We start from the raw sequence: 16,053 nt of genomic DNA, 5'->3' as shown, positions 1-16,053 counted from the left end.
AAGTTTTTCTTATGACAAATTTGTTAAAATCCCTGTTAGTGAGCACGTCACCTTTGTCAGCATTCAGCATGCCAATTGTATGCTCCCTCAAAACTTGAGTCATCTGTGGCATTATTCTGTGTGATAAAACTGCACTTTTTTTAGAAAGGTGTTTTGTTGTGACCAGGCCAAAGCACAAATGTGCAATAATCACGCTGTTTAATATGTATCTTGACATGTCTATGAGGTCAACTGGAAAGTGTGAAGTGCTCACTAATAGGATAGCAAAAAATGTGTGAATAGTCTTTGAGAGAAATAAGCTTTTTGTGAGCACGGAACAAATCTTAGGTCTTTCATTTTAATTCATAAACAATGGAACAAAACAACAGCGTTCCATTCATATTTTTGTTGAATATACATTAATAACTAATTTACCTTGAAGTCGTGAATACTATATCCCTTATTTGGGGTAATTTGAAAAACCTCCACAGATGATATGTAGGCAGCCAAACGAGTCAGACTCTGCTTCCCACTACCTCCGACCCCAACCAGTAAGCTGTGACATCTCGGAGACTCCAGAATGCGGCTGATACGGCAGCTGAGGAGGTACAGACAATATGTAAAAATCTTCACACAGAATGTGATGTACACAAAAGGATGAAGGTTTATCACCATTCCTCATATCAGACACATTTATTTATTTGTGAAGTGACAGTGCAAGTTCATGTACATCACCATACAGTGACATAAACAAGCCACATTATAGCCATCAGCTAATTTCTATCTGTTGTCCCTGGTAGGTGTTTGACAGCATGTTTTTGATTGCGTGAGGAAACTGGAGTGCCTAGAGGCAATGTACGCAGACACAGGAAGAACATGTAAACTCCACACAGAAAGGGCAGAAAGCAATGCCACAACCTTCTTGCTATGAGGTATCAATGCTAACCATTAAGCCACCGTGCCGCCCATAACATATAATTTATAGCTTATGACATATAAGGTTTCCCTCCTGGATACATTTCAATTGTTATACTGTCTTTCATAAAAGCACTTATTTCCTTTTCTCACCTGCTTTAATGGTACAGAACCCATACAGCTGACAATACTGGTGTATGTGATCTATCATGTTGGTGGGGAAGAAAGCTTTGCTCCGGTTGCCAAAAATAGCAAATAATTTATCCTGACCTTGCATACTGACTCATTTTGAATCTTCTCAGTCAAAGAATGCATGATGGTTTCATGTTCGGCACATGGTTGTACCAATCAGCATCGACAAATGAAGGGTATTCTGTTGTACACATTTCCATCAGACCCAGAAAGATGTAAATGCTCATCAGCAATGCAGCAGGAACTGCCTTCAATAATCCCCAGTCCACTCAAGAAGAACTCCACAGTTTGGAAATGCATTCATCCACCAGATCTGGCTCATTATGCAGAGGTGACACCCCCAACCACCCACCACCCCAAAAAACCCACATTTTGCCAGTTTTCATTGGGCGGTAAAGAAAACCAACTGCCAGTCTGTGTGGGCATTTGCCCCTGTCCACTGCCCATAAAACAGTACACCAGACCCTTTGCACCTTCCTTGGGGCTGGTGAGCCCACATGGAGGTGACAGCATGTTGTTTTTTGGACTGAGCCTGACCGAGAGATTAGATTCAGCCACCAGCTGAGCTCCTCCCAGGCCTGGCTCCAGGAGGAAGCCCCAGTTTACCTAATCCGGACAAGGTGACTCTGTGCTTCTTTGTGTTCATTGTGAAGAGTCTACTGAATCACCCTTTGCCACACTCTGACTAATTTGCCAAGAGTAGCCTACCAGGAGGTAATGCTCCAGACAACATATGTGCCAGGATCACTGGAGCACACAAGCTCCTTCACCACGATAATATGGCGATCCATGGAGTGGTGGTGCCGAAACCCGGGAACCAGGCACCCAGGGACATTTCGACATCCAAAGATAGGGAAGTGTGGAATGAACTGCTTAGTCTGCTGCCACCGTTACCCAAACCCAGATAAGCGGCAGAAAATGAATGAATGAATGAATGTTAAAAAGAACCTAGATTCTTCTACAAAGGCCATGTAAATATAAAACAACAGAAATAATACTAATTATTATGGGTAAATGATAAGTTTCTATCAATGTATAAATTAAAAATTACAAAGCATCTGCAAACTAGAACGTAATAAACATGAAGAGAATAATGTTTACTGTTATCAATCATACTTATGGTAAGGATAAAGGAAACAACCATACTCACACATGCTGCATGGCATCTTCAAAGAGCACAAGGTCCATGGCTGCGTTGAGCTCATTGTAGCTCTCCAGGGCATCTGTGAGAAAGGACTTAAGCACAGTCCAGTCTGTGACACGAGTATAGGATGCTGCCTCACCTGCCTTGGCAAAGTGGAAATACAGGACTGGCTGCTTTAACACCTTTATGTCCTCCAGACCCTGCAAAGATGAGAGTAAGCATGGTTTGCAAAATGTTTCATTTCCCTCTTCTTACCTGAAAAAAAGCACAGTATTTGATCATGTTTACACTATTTAGCTGTATGATACCTCAAAGCATTCATGCACAGTCTCTGTCTGGAGCTTATGGAAAAGCTGCAGGTCGTGATCATCAACCAGTCTGTCCGAGTAGACTCTGCAAGACTCATGGAACCAAAGAAATACAAGACTAGTACTCTCTTTGACATTCTCAAGCCCAGCAAAGAGAAGGCCCTGGAACACCACAGAGAAATTTGACAATATTTCATTCCCACCCAAATAAAGATAAAATAAAGTACAAGCAAATTTCACTTATCAATATTACCTGAAACACATTTGTTAAGTCCCTCAGATTGAATGTATAGTGAAATCTGATGGCTGTGGGCAGAAAGCTGTGGACCATCTTGTGATGAAGAGCTATGGTGGCCTGGACCACAGCTGCAGCGCTCCTCTGCAGCGGTGGACTGAAGAGCTGTTGATTCAAGTGGGAACATAGAATCTGACTGAAGATGGACATCTGCGCCTCACATGAAGGGGAGTTCACTGCAAACACTGAAAAATGTCTCTACACACACACACACACACACACACACACACACACACACACACACACACACACACACACACACACACACACACACACACACACACACACACACACACACCTAATGAAACTGTTTCTTAAAAGGAAGTACCACATTTTCTGTACTACAAGTCATACTTTGTTTTTTAATTGTTTGGCAGTTCCTGTTAGTTACATTTTAAAGTGAATTATATATCAAAAAATATTACAGTATCATCTACGGCCACACAATGGCACCATCTACATGCATGGCAAGCTGCTCCTGTATACTGATCGGAAAAAAATAGTGTCTGATCCACACTCAAGAGCAGAAGGTGGCGGTAATGCACCATTAAACTGGATGACAGCCACCGTAAAACAAGAAGTAGCAGCAGCAACAGTTCTGAATAAGGATGTGCTGCATCATAGAGAACAAGTGAAATAAATAAATGATGCTCTCACCTGAAAAACAATGCTATTGAATAAGGACAGAGAATAACTTTCATACGACTCGGCACGCCACTTGTTTGCACATTGTGGGTAAATGGGCATACCTTTAACTTTCTTGATGTTTTTATCTGTTCAGTGGTGACTGGTAACTGTTTACTCTGAATTATTTTTGCCTCATACGACACTAATTAGCCACTTAGCTCCTGCTCGCTTATGCGATGTTTGTGTTATAAATAAATAATGTGTAGATTAAATTCATTTTGCTTCTTCTGGTATAAAGCAGTAGCACCATGTTTCAAAAATGTCACTTTAAGACCAATGCAACTTTTTATTTTTGTCTCTCCATGATGCAGGTTTGGACAAATGTGAAGAATGCTCCAGTGTGACATATATTCTGGAAACTATGGTACTAGAACCATCGTATATTTACCTGCAAACTTGCCATGAGAAATTAAAGTTGTTTATGAGAAAATGTATCTAATATCTTAAAGAAACATATTTCACCACCCAATTCCTGTCTCTTTAGGAAGATAAACAATGCAAAAGTAGTCCTCAATCTAATGTACATAAGAAGACTGTTGTGTACATTTGTGTGTCCATTAGAACTGATGGTGGCTGGTAAATCAATCTAATGTATAACCACCATACAATATTAATTCATGACTTCATTTTTATTAATACAATCTCAAATCACAAGATAAGTCACCTTAAGGTCTTATACACAAGAAAGGTCAAGATCTTACCCACACACCCCATGAGCAACCTTATTAATGACAGTGGGGTTGGTTAGGTTAGACATTACCTTTGGGAAGTACCTTAGGGCAACTTATGTTCTGCTTTGGCACTATTAAACTGAGTTGCCAAAACATGTAGAGACAGATATGCTGCAGTTCAGCACCCACATGGAATCCAGTGTTCACAATGACAGATGGTTTTAAAAAAAAATTCTATAAGGTGATGATTAGAGGTTCACAATCACTGAAAACAAACTGATGTGCTTAAAAGCTGATGCAAACTATGTATGAGGGAGAAAGAAAAACCTGCGTTGACTATGATATACTACTCAATTCCTCTGCAAACAAAAACAGATGAAGACATTTAAGACAATTTAAAGCATTTTGGATGGATTTAGAACATTCTGATAATTGTGCATCTGCATCAAGTACAGCAATGAAACAGAAACCTGATTTTAATTTATTGAAACTTAAAATTTGGGAAAGAAAATGCAGAGAGGGTTTTTATAACATTTATAAAGAAAAATCTGTGTTGTGGAATGTTTCTTCTTTTTCAACTTGAGGAATTAATTTTACTGGCAAAAATACCTGCAGTCTTGGGTTGATATTAAAGCTCCCAGCGGTCGGATTCATACAGGCAACATACTGGGTGTTATGTATTTCTTTTAGGGTTAACTTCTGCCTGTCATACCTATGGTGAAAAAGGAAATATAACAAATATGAAAAAGATGAACACTGAACTGTCAATATATTTGCAGAGTAAGACTCAAAATCAACAGTAGAAAAAGGTACCATCTTCTCACCAGTGGCCATAATCCAGATGCTGCCGTATAAGTGCGTGAGGCTGCATTGTTCCATAGCTGTCAACAGCTGGCATGTTCATGTCATCTATGAAGTACAGCAGCTTTCTGTTGGCAACAGGGAAATAGCTCCTGCCTGCTCTTTTTTCCAGTGGTTGCTCGAGTACAACTGCAATCAAAAGTAAGTGATTACTCACAAAAATGAACTACAGTATAACTTGCCTAGACTGTCATCGTATAAACCAGATATTTGCACTCACCGGACAAAAGCAAAAGTCCCAATGGTTTTTTATGGTTTTCTATGTAATAAACACTCTATATAATGGATTTTGTATAACGGATGTTCGCACACATTTGACAAATCTTCCCGCCCCATCGTAATGTATTTCCATTAAAAACCCCTTGAATATACTGGACAGACCAGTCTGGATGTGTCCAGTAACAGAGGAATGAAATGAAGTTCAGCACTGACATTCGCCAATTTAAGGAGAGTGGGTACCGCATTTCCTTCTATTTTCCGTTTTTTTTGTTTCAAACCATGCTCAGACACGAGACCTAAATGAGACAGGGTGTAATTCAAGGCTGGTGATTATTCATAAAATACTGCTTATTGCCTGCACTGTAATATGGTGTTAAGTTTCACACATATTGTTGGGAGTGACAAACCAAACTTCCTTTAGATCACAGCTCGCTGCATGGCTGCAAGCCCCTGCACCTGATAAATCTGAGACTAAAAGTTTTAAAGTGCACATGCCAATTACATTTCAATCCTGGATCAAATACGTTTGACACAAAAGTCCGCAAATATGACCAACTTCACAAAACAAAGTTGGAAAAAGATGCTCAAATGACCCGCAATTCATGGAGGAAATTGTACATACTGTATCATTGGTCTGGATTGGTTGATGATTGTATAAAGAAGTGGAGCTTATTGAGGGACAAATTAATCCAGAAAAAGCCTCTGTTCCTGTGGTAAATTGTATAAAAATGCGACAGAGAACTTTAAAAGGGTTATGCGCACGTCCACATCATTGCATTGCCATGGAGTTACAGAGTCGCAGAAGCATAAATCAGGCTTTAGGATTTTAAGGTACCATACCACAGCGGACGTAGAAAAAAAAGAGTGACCTGATCAAATGTAATTTTTCAATGCACATAATGCCTGGCCCTTATTTAAGGCAGACATTTATTTTTATATATACAAACTATAAATAGAAACAAGACCTGCGAGCAGTTATACATGGGGTCTAAGCCTCCCAGCAGATTGCCTATGAAACCACGTCAGGATGAGATTACTTGGGACAATGCAACTCCGGGTTGTGTCCCTACAGGTATGTCCTCACATACCTGCAGGAACATAACCTGGACAAGTTGAGCCACATTCATGATGGCACTATCTTGCCAAGTTCGGCATCCACTGAATCAAAGCCACTGTTCCCATCAGGTGCATCTCCTGCTCTGCACAGGGCACCAAATGCTGTAGCGGAGACCAAAAAAACCTGCTTAAATTCATCACAACCATTCAGGTTACATGGTTAATCACATCACAATAACCCTGTGTGACTACATACATAATAATGGAAACAGTGCAATTTTAAAACAATAAATTATTCTTCAGGTTCAGTTGTGCATGTACCCCACCATTAAAATGTTTGCTGCAGAGTGTACTACATCTGAAAGACCATATCTCTGCTTTTCTGTTGGGATGGGTTACATACTTGCATGAACTGATTATTGATTGCATGCACACTTCTACATAGTTAGTAGCTGCATTTAACATTGCTTTTGGGTGACTTGATGGACTGACATTAATTGCCATATCTGCAGCACTTTTGCTTCACAGCAAGAAGGTCTTGGGTTCGAATCCAACCTGTCCCTTTCTGTGTGAAGTGTGGAGCCTATCCCAGCAGTCACAGGGTGTGAGGTAGGGTACACCCTGGACAGGACGGCAGTCTGTTGCATGGCCGCATATACGCAAACAAACACAGTCACACCCACACGCAAACCTATGGATAATTTAAAGTTTCCAATTCAAAGATTCTTTATTGTCATACCATATATGCTTCCACAAGACATGATACAAATTAGGTTTCAAAAGGTCCCAGGGGTTAAATAAACTAAAACTAGACCTGGGAAAATAAATAAATAAGAACAACAGTAAAACCAAATGTAAAGCAACACAGTTGTAACGAGCAGCATGACAGAATTATTGTACCAAAAAATATGGTTGTGCAAATCAGTTGTTGTGCAAATATACGGGTGTGCAAAAGTCCAGTTATTGTTCAAAGGACTGTTGTGCAAAAGACCAAGGCATTATGCAACCAATGTATTAACAGGTGTTACAGCCTCACTGCCTCTGGGAAGAAGCTGTTTCTCAGTCTGGTTGTTTGGCACCTGATGCTCCACAGCCTCCTGCCGAAGGGAGAGGAACAAACATCGTGCTTGCTGGGTGGGAAGGGTCTTTTTGATGCTGGAGGCCCTTTTCTTACACCTATTTGTGTAAATGTTTGTGATGGTGGGTAGGCTGCCTCCCACAATCCTCTGTGCAGCATTCACAACCCTTTGCAGAGCGTTCCTGTCCGCTGCAGAGTAGTTACTGTGCCATACAGTGTTGCAGGAGCAGGTAACACTCTCCACCATACACCTGTAGATGGCTCCCAGAACAGAACTGTCAAGTCCAGCGCACCTCACCTTCCTGAGGAAGTACCAGGGCTGAGGTGTTGTTGCTCCAGGTGAAGTGGTTGGTGATTTTCACACCCAGATACCTGAAGATGTCGACTGCTGCCACAGCTGCCCTTCCGATGTTCGGAGGTGGGGGTGGAGGAGTTAGGTGTTTGTTCCTCCTAAAGTCCATGATCATCTCCTTCGTCTTCTTCACACTGAAACAAAGGTTGTTGTTGTTTTTGCACCAACCTTCAAAGTGTTCCACCTCCTGCCTCTAGCTGGACTCATTGGGAGTTTGAACACTTTGAAGGTGCAAAAAACAGCAATCTCTGCATCAACGTGAAGAAGACGAAAGGGATGATAGTGGACTTTAATTGACAATTCACCTAACCTGCATGTCTTTGGATGTGGGAGGAAGCCGTAGTGCCTGGAGGGAATCCGCACAGACACAGGGAGAACCTGCAAACTCCACACAGAAAGGCCACAGGTGGGAATCGATCCCATGACCATCTCGCTATAAGGCAACAGGTGCTAACCGCTAAACCAGAGCTAGTAACTGCTGATGAAATTTAAGAGAATTAAACCCTTCAGACTCCAGCAGCAGATGGTTCTGCACTTTACTTTTGACAGAATGTGCCATAAAGAAAACTAATTTACCCTGCAGCATGAGTGAGGTGGTGTAGTAGTTGAAGGGTACTATGGCAGTCACATAATTCTCTGGCACACAGTCTAACTTGTTCTTGACAAGTGCCGTCTTTCCCACTCCAGCACTCCCCACAAGCATGAGCGGCTGTCTCCTCTCCAGCAACAAGTCCATGAAGTACCGAAGACGCACGGTCTCTGCTGTATGTACAAGAGCAGCCTGCAATCACAGAAACAGCAGGAAGATGGAGAACAGAAACACACATGGTTATTACAGCTTTCTTCAAGTGTGATTTATTGACAGACATGTGTTCAGTGAATTGTATGTGATTTATAATTTCTTGTATTTCTCCAGTACATCACAACAACTCTGTCATAATAGCATCATTTGCTCAGAACAAAAACCCCAATAATTATGTCTCGGCAAGAGCCTTTGGAGCATTCACAGCTGTACACAGGAGTACAAAGAAAGACAATAGAGCGTGGGTGATAGCTCAAGCCTTGTTGCTCATGCCTTCGCCCCCACACAGTCTGGCATGTGGTGTGCTGGATGGTAATCAGACACAGTGGCAAACCTATTATCCATTCCAGCACCCCTGCCATAACCTCATGATGTGACTTTACCCTCTCTTATTATGTTTACTGAGGCATACATTCATTTTTAATACAACCGTATTGTTCATTTTTGGTTATTTTTCTTTTAAAGGCCTGGTGTCAAACCTTGTTTGAAAAGTTTATGGAGTTATATGAAGGCTCATACTGCTCAGATTTGCTCACCTGTGATGGTATACAAGGGTCCATTTCAAATGGTGGCACAGAATCGGTCCAGGGCAGGAACCGTCTGGTCTGAACGTCGAGGTAGTAGTCAAACACGGTCCCGTGTGCGGGTAGTTTCACTGCCTTCATCTCTCTGCTCCACCACTGACTGAACTCCACACGGTAGTCATGAAGCTGGACACACCAGTGGTATAGTATGCATTGAGTTATTTCATTTTCAGCCTTGTTTTTATATGACATTGCTTTATTAAGAGCGCTTTCTCACACAATCATCTGTGGCCTCCAGTGCAAGAATGCTCCACAAGCAACCTGACATGCCATCTGGCGTTATTCTATTTGGGATGTTAAAAGATGCCAACATGGTCCAAGGAGGTTCACTGATCCTCAGTTGTATCAACTGCAACCCAAAATCATAACTGAATGTGCAGTAGTTTTTTGGAATTACTTACAGAAATTACTGACTCTCCAAATGCATTAATCCTATGGGAATATAGTGGTTGGGAATATAGTTTATTTGGTCCCAGACCCGGCAGCACAGCGGCTTAGTGGTTAGCACTGTTGCCTCACAGCAAGAAGGTCATGGGATTGATTCCCCCCCGTGGCCTTTCTGTGTGGAGTTTACATGTTCTCCCTGTGTTTGCGTGGGTTGCCTTTGGATGCTGCAGGTTAGGTGGATTGGAAACTTTAAATTGTCCACAGGTGCGCATGCAGGTGTGGATCTGTTTATTTGTCTATATGTGGTCCTGCGACAGACTGGCGTCTTGTCCAGGATGTAATCCGCCTCATGCACTATGACTGCTGGGATAGGCTCCAGCCCCCCGTGACCCTTAATTGGAGTAAGCGGTTGACGAGTAAGTGAATGGTCCAAGACCAGATGCCAAAATGTTGCTATGTGTTGTACATATCCCTTGGATAAGTTTGCTGTCACATGGCAATGGTTCTAAACAGGCCAAACCATGTAAACAAACCAACATGTGAGCACTTTGTCCATTCACTGATCACAAGTATATGATATCAGGTATACATCACTGCAACACCTTTAGGAGCCTACTAAACTGCGTTACTAATATTCATGCTATCTATCCTCGGCTGGTTTAGGGATTTCTTTTGTCTTTTGATGTCACACTATACTGCAGACCAGTCAAACCACTCTGTAAATAGTTTGTTGAACACTTCATATATATGTCTAAATATTTCTGTGGGTTTTCACAAGGTGTGTATAGTTGTGTTCATGTGACTAAATGTCACTGCTGCGCAGGTATGTACTCTGAATCACTTCACAACTCATTCTGCAATGTGTTCTGGCAACAAAACAAACTATAGAAAGAACAAACGTAACAACATCTAAATCGGTACGCCTGTTGGTTCAGATTGCATTCTCACCATAAGTGAAGAGTAGACCATGGCATGTACCAAAGTCAAACAAATATTCACACCTCACCAACTAAATGATATATCAAAACAGACAAACCACAGTCTGATTAAAATGGATGAACCTGGGTCAGCATGAAAGCTCACAAAGAAACAAAAACACATCTGTCAAGCCAAAAACTACTTTTAGTTTTCTGTGTTCAAATGAAGTTAATGTGAACATTCAAACATCACATTCACAAATCAGCACAATCAGCTCCTATTCAAGGTGCTGACATCCACACTGGGAAAAGTCTGAGGTTCAGTGTCTCGATCAAGTGCACATCGACATGCAGACAGAAGTAGCAAGGAATCGAACTAACAACCCTTCAGTTCATGAAAACCACTCTTCTACCATTGTCATTAACCCCGTAAAAAGTGTCTTAGTAAGGCGTCACCGCCAGCCATCAGTAGTGTGACATGTTCCTCTAAGGAGACAAATGGACTCAAAAGAAAGCATGAAAGAATTTTGATTAATTGTATCATGCCATTAGGCATATCAGGCAATCTTGACTTGTGTCTTCACTCATTTCATATGCATTCAGACAGAACCACTTTGGTGAAGTGCAAACACACTCGAGCATTTGTTATGGTTTATAGTTGATGAAAGCTGTCATATTAAAACTAGTGTGGTATAACACACCGCCTGGGATGTGTGGACACAGATTGTCCCACTGTTTTAGCCATCCTTCAAGACGAGGTATGGAAATCTGTCCAAATAATTCTCATAAGCATCCACTTTAAGATAACAAAACACATAAAAAGCAATAAATGGCTAAATAACATGTTGGAAGAGTAAATTTTGTTTGGCTTTTCCTCCATGAGTCATAGTCGCACTGATGACACAGGATGACAAAAACTGCAAACTGAATGAATTTCCTGTCAGTCCCTGTTACTATATCATTAAATTTCTTGTTGTGTTTGTATAAAATTACTATAATATGAACATGACTTAGACTAGACCAAAAACATACTGAGCAGAACTCCCAACACAACATTGATTTGATCTTTATGGAACGCTCATACAAGACATCAAGTGGAATGCTAATTCTCCTTGCTCGTCTAATGGGATGTATCCAAACCACTGCTAACACTTTTGTCAGGGTGACACAAGTGTGGATATATTTTCAACACTTCAAAAAGACTGGACAAAGAGAAATGCACAAACATGAGTCAGTTAGCAACTGCATACTGTGTTTTTCAGACAATAATTCACATTATTTTTTAACTAGCTTGGGAGAGCCTGTTAATTGTATTCCAAAGCAACTTTTATGTGGAAAAAATACTGCATTATCATATATGGCCACAAGGTGGTACCATCTGCATATGTGATAAACTGCTGCTGTATCCTTAAAGAGGTAAAGTGATTCATAGTTGAAGCAGAAGTTGGCGGTAATACACCATTAAGCTGGATGCCAATCACCATGAAACAAGAAGAAGATCTGAATGAGGAAGACATTCTGTGTCTTAGAGAAGTAAATTTAAGAAATCATGGTCTCAATCTGAAAGACCAAGTCACGACTTATATTCATCTTATATTTGGGCCAATATGGTACTGGCAAAGTTTTTGCTCATTGTACAGCTATATAATTATGTTTCTGTGGTTGACAATAAATTAACTAAAAGTCAGAAATCACCTGTATTCCTTTATAATTTCACACCCATTTGTCACAGTTTTATCTCTTTAAAATTCAGAAATAGAATACCTGGTCTTGGCACAAGGCACCACCAAAAGCCCAGATGCAGGCAAAGGTGAAGTAGGTCTCATAGAGCTCACGCGGTGAGTCACTTGGAATATTTTCTGGTGTTAGCAGGCAATCAAGTAAAGCACAGAGTGTCTGAAGAAGAGCAAAATAATTGTTTTACTGTCCATTTCTGACCACAGACATGAAAAGAGATAGATATATGCAGGTGTGCATGCTGTGCACCTGGACCATAGAGTTCTCTGGGATTGGGGTGATGGTCTTGAAAGTGTTTCTCATCTGCTCTAAACAACGAGGAACATATTTTTCAAACAGTATGGTGAGGTGCGCTCTTTCTGTCTGTCTGTCTCTTTGATCAATCCAGCTGGCAACATACCTAACCAGGAATGAAGAAAATCAGATTGGGCAGCTGCATAGACATATTTTGGTAAGACCTGAATAAAGGACTCACGGGTTCCAGCCCACATCCTGTTGGTTTACATAGAGAATTCCTGCTCGGGACACAGTGGCAGGAGTGGCTGACCTTAAGTGACTGATTTCAAACACCAGCCTCATGGTTGGGGAAAGAGGCACACGTTCATTACTGGCCAGAGTCAAGACCTGAAAGATGTTACAAAGCATCACAATTTCTCAATATTATAAGATATAACTGGTCAAACTGATGGACAAGACATTACCTAAACAATGAGGAACACTCCTCCAAATCCCATCAGGTTCTGACAGACTTGTTTTATCATATTTCAGAGACACAAGATCACTATGACATGATTCATTGCTTGAGAAAAAAATATTTCCAGGTACTAATTGAAGGTAGTGATTGCTAAAGTAGAAGAAACATCTTTTTCTGTCTACATCACCTTGGCTGGTATGTGCTGTACAACAGTGTATCAGTTACCAGGAGGGAGGTACCTTGTTGTCATCCATCACTGTGTTGAGTGATTCAATCCACATCGGATCAATGTCTCCATCCAAAACAATCCACTTAGGGCCAAGGTGGGTGATGCTTGCCTGTTCTCGCATCATTGACGATAGCAAGCCTTTAAAGAATGCAAATAGTAAGACCTCAAGTTATAATCATGATTTGTACTTTGTGATGGGTTATCAGGTTGTCCTAAAGGTTCCCTGAAAAGCCTTCAGTTAATTCAAAATGCTGCAGCTAGAGTACTAACGGGGACTAGAAGGAGAGAGCATATCTCACCCATATTGGCCTCTCTTCATTGGCTTCCTGTTAATTCTAGAATAGAATTTAAAATTCTTCTTCTTACTTATAAGGTTTTGAATAATCAGGTCCCATCTTATCTTAGGGACCTCATAGTACCATATCACCCCAATAGAGCGCTTCGCTCTCAGACTGCAGGCTTACTTGTAGTTCCTAGGGTTTGTAAGAGTAGAATGGGAGGCAGAGCCTTCAGCTTTCAGGCTCCTCTCCTGTGGAACCAGCTCCCAATTCAGATCAGGGAGACAGACACCCTCTCTACTTTTAAGATTAGGCTTAAAACTTTCCTTTTTGCTAAAGCTTATAGTTAGGGCTGGATCAGGTGACCCTGAACCATCCCTTAGTTATGCTGCTATAGACTTAGACTGCTGGGGGGTTCCCATGATGCACTGAGTGTTTCTTTCTCTTTTTGCTCTGTATGCACCACTCTGCATTTAATCATTAGTGATTGATCTCTGCTCCCCTCCACAGCATGTCTTTTTCCTGGTTCTCTCCCTCAGCCCCAACCAGTCCCAGCAGAAGACTGCCCCTCCCTGAGCCTGGTTCTGCTGGAGGTTTCTTCCTGTTAAAAGGGAGTTTTTCCTTCCCACTGTCGCCAAGTGCTTGCTCACAGGGGGTCGTTTTGACCGTATCTTGCCTTACAATATAAGGCGCCTTGGGGCAACTGTTTGTTGTGATTTGGCGCTATATAAATAAAATTGATTGAAAATTGATTGATTGATGGCCAAACACTACCACAGTTTGTTTTATTCTGATGTTGATTGAAACCCGTGGTCTGCACCATCGTTCCACTCTCGAGTTGCAGGATGGATGAATCCAAACAATTCATCAATGTCCACTGCCTTTGGATTGAGGTCATTCCACACAGGCCTCCTATTCAGGTTACAGTAGGTTTTATGGAGAACTCTGAGTATCTGTCAACAAGATGAATATCAGATGAATATTACCTCATATTTGAAAATTCACAAAAATAAGTTGACTGTGTAATTTCATGATATTCAAAAAGTAAAAATCTAACCTGGCTCTTCCCAGTCCCTGCATTTCCAACAACAAAGACAGAGTGATGGACAGCCATGAGTGCTTCCAGCTGCATAACCTAAAAACACATTTTTTTTGTAATTACCTCCTTCCCAGATGTAATGTTTTCAGTGCTACTTGTCTGTAGGAGCAGGATTACATAAAAATGACTGAACTAATTTTCATAAAAGTTGGTGGAAGGGTGGAGTACAAGCAGATAGCTTCAATGGTCTCAGATGAAGCCCTACTGGAAGTAGAAAAACTTGCAGTTCCTTGACTGGCTGCTTTAGGTTGGCTCCAAAAGCAAGCAAGGTTCCCGCTTAAGTCCATGTTAAAATGTCAAAATTTAGAGCAGAAATTAACATGCTGACAGCACGGTGCAAAAAATGGTTTTGGTCTCTATAGAAAGTTCCCCCTCCATGACAACTGTAAAGGGCTTGATTTTTTTTTTTTCGAACTTCTTAGTTTAAAACGTTTTAAGCCATAAAGTTATGTGTAAACTGGGGGTCTCTGAGTGACAGCAGCTGAGACGATCCTGGTAGCTCATTTTCTGATTGATGTGGCTCCTAGCTGTTGTGGAGGCTGTGTGCCATTTGGAGTATTGGATTACAAACACTTGGGTGCTGTTTCATAAAGCAGTCCAATCTTTAAGTTTACTGAAATTACTTAGTCAACTACAGTTAGTTGGCCAACATTGCATGTCTAATCACCGTTTCACATCGAAGCCTAAACTTGTAGATTAGCCTTCTTACGTTAGTCGCCTATTTTCACAGGCATAATGGCCTCACGAGTGCTGCTGCCAAGAAATGCTTCCAATGCGTGAAAGTTTTGTTTACTTCTGGGTTGGTCGTTGTCATGAACTATGCAGCCTTTGTTTCGTTAACATTTATGGTCACATACGAACTGCAGGATGTGCTTAGCTCTTAACCTAGCAGTCCTTCTACATACTTACAGCACTTCCATCAAGCCTTTTTGTGCACACAACACCGCTCAGCGTAACAGCAATGCTTGGTGGCTAATGTGAGAACTGTCACAAAAGACATCACAGTCTCTGCTACAACCATGGCCAAAAGCAGAGGAAGCTCTCCTTTTTGGAGTAAAATGAGCGATGTAGGGGTGCTCTTGAGTTTTCCATCAAGTGTTGGTACATGATAGCCGCCATTTGTTGAGGTAACACGCTGACGTTTTGTCAACTAGCCTCCTCTCCACCAGGCTAAAAACTTTAGTCAGGAAATGTGAAATTTTAGTTGACTAAGCGCTTTGTGCAACAACTGACCTCTAAAAGTAGACAACTAAGTAAGTTTATGAGTGTGGGTCGAATGGGCATTGGCGTGCCGTTCGCCCTCATTCGGCTGCTGGTGTGAAGGCTGGCTCAATCACGACATTCGGCCAGGGTTCGACATTTCATTTAGTGCAGTTCTCGACCACGGTCCGAATGGTCCGACCTGCGTACGACATGCTGTACTGATCTTGATGCCATTTGATTGGATTTTCAGCACAAGCGCGATGCGAATGTGGAGTGCATGTGCCGACTGCTGCATGAGTGCGGCTCTGATTTTTCACGAGTGCCATTCGAATCCTCTTTTGTGCACCATTCAGCCTCATTATGTGT

The 16,053-nt window shown here is 41.5% G+C and overlaps 1 protein-coding gene across 1 annotated transcript in view; it reads right to left on the bottom strand.

The window, feature by feature from the left end:
- The window catches only part of LOC117514523 (dynein heavy chain 11, axonemal), a 174,447-nt gene that overhangs the window by 91,022 nt on the left and 67,372 nt on the right, over positions 1–16,053 (bottom strand). The window contains exons 39-52 of the mRNA XM_034175026.1: positions 14,443–14,520; positions 14,206–14,338; positions 13,118–13,245; positions 12,660–12,808; positions 12,434–12,584; positions 12,212–12,343; positions 9,096–9,269; positions 8,334–8,538; positions 5,016–5,181; positions 4,801–4,903; positions 2,792–3,031; positions 2,539–2,700; positions 2,237–2,430; positions 415–577 (exon numbers count right to left, since the gene is read on the bottom strand). Of these exons, the coding sequence (XP_034030917.1) occupies positions 415–577; positions 2,237–2,430; positions 2,539–2,700; positions 2,792–3,031; positions 4,801–4,903; positions 5,016–5,181; positions 8,334–8,538; positions 9,096–9,269; positions 12,212–12,343; positions 12,434–12,584; positions 12,660–12,808; positions 13,118–13,245; positions 14,206–14,338; positions 14,443–14,520 (2,178 nt within the window). The remainder of the gene's footprint in view (positions 1–414; positions 578–2,236; positions 2,431–2,538; positions 2,701–2,791; positions 3,032–4,800; positions 4,904–5,015; positions 5,182–8,333; positions 8,539–9,095; positions 9,270–12,211; positions 12,344–12,433; positions 12,585–12,659; positions 12,809–13,117; positions 13,246–14,205; positions 14,339–14,442; positions 14,521–16,053) is intronic.

This window comes from Thalassophryne amazonica, chromosome 7 (assembly GCF_902500255.1).
Source record: "Thalassophryne amazonica chromosome 7, fThaAma1.1, whole genome shotgun sequence".
Lineage (NCBI taxonomy): Eukaryota > Metazoa > Chordata > Actinopteri > Batrachoidiformes > Batrachoididae > Thalassophryne > Thalassophryne amazonica.
This window is presented reverse-complemented; position numbering and strand designations above follow the sequence as displayed.